This window comes from Adiantum capillus-veneris, chromosome 10 (assembly GCF_014529385.1).
Source record: "Adiantum capillus-veneris isolate H3 chromosome 10, ASM1452938v2, whole genome shotgun sequence".
In the NCBI taxonomy this organism is placed as follows: domain Eukaryota; kingdom Viridiplantae; phylum Streptophyta; class Polypodiopsida; order Polypodiales; family Pteridaceae; genus Adiantum; species Adiantum capillus-veneris.
The window spans coordinates 34242113-34249796 of record NC_140940.1 but is presented as its reverse complement, the minus strand read 5'-3'; the positions used below and the strand labels follow the sequence as shown (position 1 = coordinate 34249796).

The following is a 7684-nucleotide window of genomic DNA, read 5'->3' as shown; positions in this document are numbered from 1 at the left end:
AAAATTGAAGCCTTTGTCAAAAATCACGTTGACGATTTGCCCAACTTGCTGTGAACACTGGTCAAATTCACTGTGTTACCAAATTATTTCGATTGCCCAAGCCATTTGTGTTGTTATATTGATTTCGGCATCCAAAATGTAAAGAATTTGAAATAAAGCTTTTAACAATCCTTCCAAATCCTGCGAGTAATACAATAAATTCAGTGCCTTGTCAAAAAGACATCAAAGAGCGATTGTTAATCACCACCCTCGCTTCGCCTTCAAGTGAGAAATCGAGAGCAAAAAAGACAGTAGAGCGATGGTGGCAGCGCTCAACGACGAAGGGGGACATTGTAGTTGACGCCACATGCCGAGCTTTAATCGTCATCTTACCATTCCTTCTTGTTCCGCCCATTTTAGGGCACATACAAACATCTCTCTCAAACCTAGAGAGAATAATTATTTGCTTGTTATGTCCTATAGTTTCATTTTGATCACTCTTAAGATACCTTTTAGTGGTCTAAAAGACATTTTGTCTCTTTGAGAGTACTTTCAAGCTTGTCAAAATTTATATTTGGTGACAAAAGGTCTAAATAGTTGGCACGGGCACTTCATATCCTTTCTAGATCTTCTCAACATCAAACTATGGTGGGAAAATGCAATTTTTGGCAGGTGAAATATATCTTTTGTAAGGAGAGTCATCGATACACATTGTTCTTTTAGGATCACGTTCAAATCCCATGGAAATTTTGTCCAAAAGCTTGCTAATCACTTACACGGTCTTGGCATCCGTTCATGGACATAGATAAAACCACATAGAATGCCCCATGTAGGGTAAAGCGATGTTGACATACATTTTATTGCACACTGCCCTTGTTTCTGGCTTAGTGGTTCACTATATTTAAACATTCCATATCAAATGTGTTCAAAGTCTGGCTATAGATTTTTCATGAATATAACACACGCTTTGCCTATTCAATTTCTGTATTTCATCGTTTACTATCTTAAAAATGTGTAAAAAATGGTGCCACGTAACCCCTTCTGTTGAACTCATGTGCTTTGTTACAAATCTACAAGTGATCGCCCAAGCTTTTTAGTTGTTTTTTATGTTAGTAGGTCACACATCGATGTTGTAGGTTGACCATCCTATTGCTTTTGAGAGTTAAGTAGAAGTGTTCATTGTTTTTATACTCGGCCTCTACCAAAGGATCCATTTTTGTTTTGGGGGGGGCTCCCTCTATACCAATGCAAATAGGTAGATTTGCGCAAGTCTCGACAAACAATGTCCCCAAAGAGTTGGTCTAATGATAAGGCTTTGGCTTCTCAACCTACGGTTTATATGGGTTCAAATCCTCCATTGGGTCCCCTCTAGTGGGACACCTTGTGCTCACATGGTGTTCACGTTGCTAGGGTTGTTGCCCTTGAACGCTGGAGTGCATCCTCCTAAGGTGGTTACCCGAGGTAGCTTGTTGCTACAAGTTCTCTCCATTATTCCGAGTACATGTGGTGCATCAATTAGGTGGCCATGGTGATGCCTACGCATGGCTCTTGCCTGATGGTACGCGGCCTTTGCCTAACCATGTTTCATGGCTAATATTTGGGAGAGATAAGCACCTCCCCTATGGGCCGTATGATGTGTTGGCCTTTTATTTTTTATTTTATTTTTTTTACAATGTGGAAATAATGTCTCTGATCACTACTGAAAACATGCATATTCCATAAGACTATAACAACCACAGAGGAAGAAACAAACATGAATAGTGTCTGACAGCATGTCCAAGGTACCTCAATTGTAACCAAGACCTGTCGTCGACAAGAATAACAGGGTCCTCCCCTTGTCATGAAGTGACAACCCGAAAAATGTAACAACCAACATACTACACACCAGGACACAACCTTTGTGAAGACCCATTTAACAGATAACCAAGTCCATGCCAAATCATATGAGGGCAGACCCAAAGACAGTTGCGGACTCTCTCTCTCTCTCTCTCTCTCTCTCTCTCACACACACACACACACACACGTGCGCACACGATACTCTCATTGACCGAGCAATGGAGCTAGGGAGATCGAGATGCCCACGACTGAGGATAGAGCTTCACAACATCGACGGAGACTATAGTAGAGGATTTGAGCCATACTATCTCAAGATCCAGAATACATATGAAAATGGATTCATCACCCATTATATCACCCTCTTGTATTGGGCATCCATTGTATCATTGATCACACATACCCCTCACATTATCTCTACCCAGACATGGTATCAGACTCACCAGTTTGTAACAGATTGGTCTCATAGGTCATTTTGGGCTTTTGATGACATTAATATATCATTTCATTTCATTCTCTCTCTCTCTCTCTCTCTCTCTCTCTCTCTCTCTCTCTCTCTCTCTCTCTCTCTCTCTCTCTCTCTCTCGTTCAACTATGTTCATCAGATAGATCTTTAAGATCTCTTGGGATAGTTGCATACGACATTAAAATTCTCTTCTTCTCGAGTGTGTGTGTGTGGGGGTGTGTATGTGTGCTAATAAAAAGAGCAAAATGGTATAACCTTTTATCACCCAAGTGTGGTAGATTGGTTATGCCATTTCCCTCTTGAATAACAGGTCTTGAGTTCAACTCTGTTCATCGGATAGATCTTTAAGGTCTCTTGGGATAGTTTCCTACGACATTAAAAATCTCTCTCTCTCTCTCTCTCTCTCTCTCTCTCTCTCTCTCTCTCTCTCTCCACACACACACACGCGCGCACGCACACGCACACAAGCATGAGCGCACATTAATACAAATGCCTACATTCTGAATGGTTGTTGCAGCTCTGGAGACGTAAATGGGACTTGACCATAAGGAACAAATCATTAGAGAAAACCTATTCAATAAATAGTAGTATGTGAAGTATCAGAATGCAAAAATTAAACACTATTTTCTTACTGTGAAGGTGATTACAAATTATATCTGAAATGTTCAGCACATTGCCAAAATGTTGTGGTCAAATTACTATGTATCATGTGGTTTGTAAGTCCATTTGCACATTTCAATGGCAAAATTGATTCCGGATTATATGAAACCTGCACTAGTTAGCATGAAGAACTTCAAAACCTGAGACGAAACTGCTTTGTCATTACAAAAGCTTATGGTGATGGTGACCATGGTGCTGCTCAGAAAACAAGAATCATTGGCTTCAAGATTACACGAGCTCTTTTGTACATCAGGGGTTACTAAGTGTCGGATGAGGAACATTGGTGCTGTATAAGGATACCCCACAATCAAGGGTATGACATTGATAAGAGTTGTTCAAAACATAATTCTGGCCAAGCTCTATCTGTAAAAATCATGGAAGTTTACAAAAATGGGGTGATCTTTGCCACAATCACTTAAAGAAGATCACCTATAGAAAAACTTCCAAATTTCCCTGACATTGGATGATCCATCTGCAAACTCCGCAACAAGATGCGCACCCATACAACCTGCAAAAAGTGATACAAACCTCAAACAGCTTAGCGACAAGATTGGCAGTTAGAAGGCTCCAACGTAAAGGTCAACCAGAACCCATCATTAAGAAGCCCATAGAAAAGTGACGAGTCCAATAAAAAATGCCTTTCTAGCATACAGAGCACTAACACAACATGTGAAAGCAAAGAAGCCTATGGGAACAAAATCACTCATCACAACTGTCGGCATTCTTCATGTACAGATCATAGCATAAACATATAGAGCTTGAAGAGAGCTATCCGTCAAGTCCTTGGTCATGCAATTCTGACAAACAGTGTGCGATATGACTTTCGTGCCATACAGCAGGCTTGCAAGAATTCCAGTAGCAAGTGGTGTAGACTCACAGAATTAATACATAAACAACTTTAAAGCTATCTTTTCAAATACAAGCGGCAGCCTCACAAGAATTTTCATAATGTTCGTAAAGACTCCCACCATTGATGCATGAATGACTGAAGACCCAAAACAAAACCTTACCATCCTCCTCGACCATGTTTTTGAACGGACGAGTTCCACCTCCAACACCGAAGTAATGCTTCTTGCCAGCTAGGTATATCACACCATATGGTGGCCGAAGGCACTACACACCAAAAAGAAAAAAAGATGTTAGTATATGCCAGTTGAAGCTTTGGTCTCATCACCCTTCTGTGAATACAGATCCTGACAGACCTTCTTGATCAGTGCCAGCAGTCTCGGTAACGAAGACATTGAATAAACTGTTTCCGACATCAGGATAATGTCATAACCCCCTTCAAGAATACCAGCATCGTCTGTGCCCTTCTCGCAAGCCCGGCTACCTGATAATTTTCTTGTATGTTTTTTTATGAACTTTTTGCTGGGCTTACTATTATCATGCTTGCCTGATGTGTCTTGAATCAAATTCTCTTGCAAGGAGTCGCCTTCTAAGAGATCACCTTTACCCATATCCTCAACTGCCTGCTCATCAGGTTCCGACCACACAACCGACAAAAAATTGCTCATATCTTCCCAGTCTCCTGCATAGAAGTGTACATCTGGAGACAGCTGCTTTGCCTTTGTTGGAGGTTGACCTGAGTCACTGCCGTAACTTTGTCGTGACCGGGCCATCTCAAGATTAGCATTCACATTTGGGATCGTCAAGCTACGCAGAACCTCTACATTAAAATCCTGAAAATGGACCAGCGATGCCCCCTGCAACATCGTTGCCAGAATTGATATTTGAGCAAAATTCAACGATATATATCTGCTTCAACTTAAAACTTCATAAAACAAAGGCAACAAAAATTTGGAGCACCTTGAGACACGCGTATATTCCTGGCAGCCCATGGCCACATCCCAGCTGCTTGCATTGCCAAGCAATAACCAAATCAAACCAAAAATTAAAACCGATGCAAAACTACACCACAAATGTAGCTCAAAAGCAAGAAACGCTAACCTCTAATACTCGCTTTCCTCTAAATGATAGTCTACCATCTTTAATTTCCCCTTGTAAGATGTTCACCAAGTCAATGGCACACTCCCACAATTTTAAACCCCCTGCCAAGAAACCAGCATAAAAGATATTGGGACTCTGTTATATTAATGAAAAATCACTCAAAATTTATTACCTTTGCAACCTCTATCTCTTACCCTCATATTTTCCAGGAACAAGATCAGTACTTCCAAAGCCAAGTATGTCGGTAGAATGGACTCGGCCCTGCATGCATAAACAATACAAAGCATCTGAAGTGCCTGAATTAGCTTTTTGACATCCATGTTCATGTTTGACATGATGGCCACTAGCCAAACCTTGTCATTAGGCTGCAGACTACAAGAGGCATGTAGACATAGGCCTGACTCTGAAGCTGCATGGAAAAACATAGGTAGAGTCTAGATTTTTGTGACTAGGTAGTGAGTAGTTGGAGCAAATTATAATCGGAATGCAAAGAGGGAGAACCCAAGTGGAGCACTGGGTAGTAGCTCATTGGATCCTTTACCCATATGCAAAGTGGGTGCTCCAAACTTAGGACATTATGAAACAAAATGCCTGCATACATAAGATTGTGCTCATTAAAATCAATATAAATTGATTGTGAGACATCAGAACATAGACCTCACATCTTGTGTCTTTCCTAGTTTCATACCAGTGTGACTATCAATTAGATTTTTGGAAGCTACATAATACTTACTTCGCCATGGTATCGTTTCAAAAGTAAACTTTCCTAGATTAATACCATGTGATGCGTGAGGATTGTAGTAGTACGAGCCCACCACCTCAAGAAAACTTGACGAACTCCTCTGCTGCCCCTATGTTGCAAGTTATGAACCATCATATCTTCTTATGAAGTTAGAGTCTAGATAAAACCTTTCTCATCTCACGAGTGCTTGGGCTTACTTTTTCTAAGCAATATGTATAGGGGCCTTTTTCTTTCAGGCCTAAGGTCATGTTACCTTTGCCTTGCTGACTCAAGTATAAAAAGAAATTCTACCTGCCACGACTGAAGCACAAGTGCCACTAGGTACAAACCACTAGAACCAGCATAACACATTCAAAACAAAAAACAACATCTTTGCTTTGGTAGAAATTCAGGAAGGTCAAAAAGGCTTCAAAAACCATTCCCCAACATCCCTGCAAGACAGGATTCCATCTCATTCGGGCCATTTAAGGAGGAACTCAGTACACAGCATGAATTGAACGATCCTTTTGTTCACCTGTTCAGAGAGCCTCTTGCACTAAATTGCCGTCTAGAATATCAGTCGCCATTAAGAGAAGTTTAAAAACTCATCATCATTCATGAGTTTCTCAGCCTAATCAGCAATTGTAAACATGCATGTTAGCAGCAATCAAGATATCAAGTACCCAGCAGTATCTTGCAACAAAAAACCCCTCTTCTGGGTATGTGAGCAGCCCATTAAGACCGGCACTCACGTTTGGAAATTTCCAAGCCTGCACTCAAATGTTTAGGGTCTTATTTGAAGACAGAACTTGATACTCGAACAGTTCTCTATACAGACCTTGTTCTAAGATTACAAGGGCACAGAAAGATTGAGATCTTCTATTTAAATAATTTAGTGAGCACACCGAACTATGCTGATGGTCGCTACACAACTTTATCTTGATACACACAAGCAAATAAATACCTTCAGCAGCACTAATCCACCCTGTAAATTGACAGGATCCGTTGTGAAGGGCTTTGATTTTACCACCTGCAGAAGGCAGAACTTAGCAGTTCAACTAGAAATCAGAACCAAATACTCAACAACTGTCAACATGTTTGAGCTACCTCCTTAATAAAACATCTCGTGATCTTCATTTTAAAAGCAAAATGTGCTTCAAACTTACAGACCGTTCAGCACAGTACAAACAGCTGAGAACAAAATTCAAGCACAGCAGAGCCAACATGCAGATGCAGGTTGAAACTGGAGTCCTCAAAAGCACCAGTTTGGTTCACCCTCCAGAGTAATTAGGGACACACATCTGCACTGGCAATAATAATACTGCTTTCTAGAGTGCTCACAAAGGACAGGAATAGCTATTTTCACAGAAGTTTCTCAGAACCTTCATAACCCTCTACTAAGCAACAGTCGTGTGAAGGAGGAAAAAAATCTTTTTTCAGCAGCAGTCTCTACCCTTCTGTTGATCACAAATGCAAAAAATTCCCCTACACAAGGTCAAGTCTAATATGTTTTACAATTTTTGTCCTTAAGAACACCTACCGTAGAAGGGCCTCATCTTGTGCATAGGTGTTATTCACAAGGGAAAGTATGTCTTACGTGCATGCTAGGTAGGAGCAAGTTAATCAAGCTGTATCCAATCTATGTATACGTGTACTTCGCAATCTGCAACTCAGGAAGGCGCGCTGATATCCTGTAGCTTCCATCGCCATCCCCACCTGCTCCCTCGCCTCATCCTCCCAGCTCGCCCCCCCCCCCCCCTTCCCAGCTCGCCTCCCATCCCTCCCTCGTCCATCCCTATCTGCTCGCCTCCTTACCCTTGCCCTCCCCTCCTAGTCGCCTATCCCTCCCCCCCCCCCGCCCCACAGCTACAAAAGGATTGATATGGAGAGCTATGTCGGGAAGGAGATGGATGCTGCAGGGGCGGACGTTCCTCTTCGAGGAACCTTTTCAGGAGACCCTTATGAGGCCCTCCGACCCCCCCCTTCCGCTTCTGCAATAGGTATTCATCTTTCTTCTGACACCTTGCGCGCCATTCACGAATCTACCGTAAGCTTGGAGTCCTGTTCAGCAAGGCTAT

General features: G+C 41.8%; 1 protein-coding gene across 6 annotated transcripts in view; it reads right to left on the bottom strand.

Annotated features, from left to right (window-relative positions):
- Positions 1-2951: 2951 nt before the first annotated feature.
- LOC147448671 (uncharacterized) overlaps positions 2952-7684 on the bottom strand; it is a 64649-nt gene continuing 59916 nt past the window's right edge. The window contains exons 2-10 of one of the 6 annotated variants that reach the window (XM_086521213.1): positions 6571-6636; positions 6142-6237; positions 5239-6058; positions 5080-5146; positions 4886-4986; positions 4745-4789; positions 4141-4641; positions 3949-4051; positions 2952-3446 (exon numbers count right to left, since the gene is read on the bottom strand). In XM_086521213.1, the coding sequence (XP_086377339.1) occupies positions 3364-3446; positions 3949-4051; positions 4141-4641; positions 4745-4789; positions 4886-4986; positions 5080-5146; positions 5239-5310 (972 nt within the window). In that variant the 5' untranslated portion in view covers positions 5311-6058; positions 6142-6237; positions 6571-6636 and the 3' untranslated portion in view covers positions 2952-3363. Of the gene's footprint in view, positions 3447-3948; positions 4052-4140; positions 4642-4744; positions 4790-4885; positions 4987-5079; positions 5147-5238; positions 6637-7684 lie in introns of all 6 variants that reach the window. The other 5 variants (XM_086521212.1, XM_086521214.1, XM_086521215.1 and 2 more) reach the window with 5 other exon arrangements.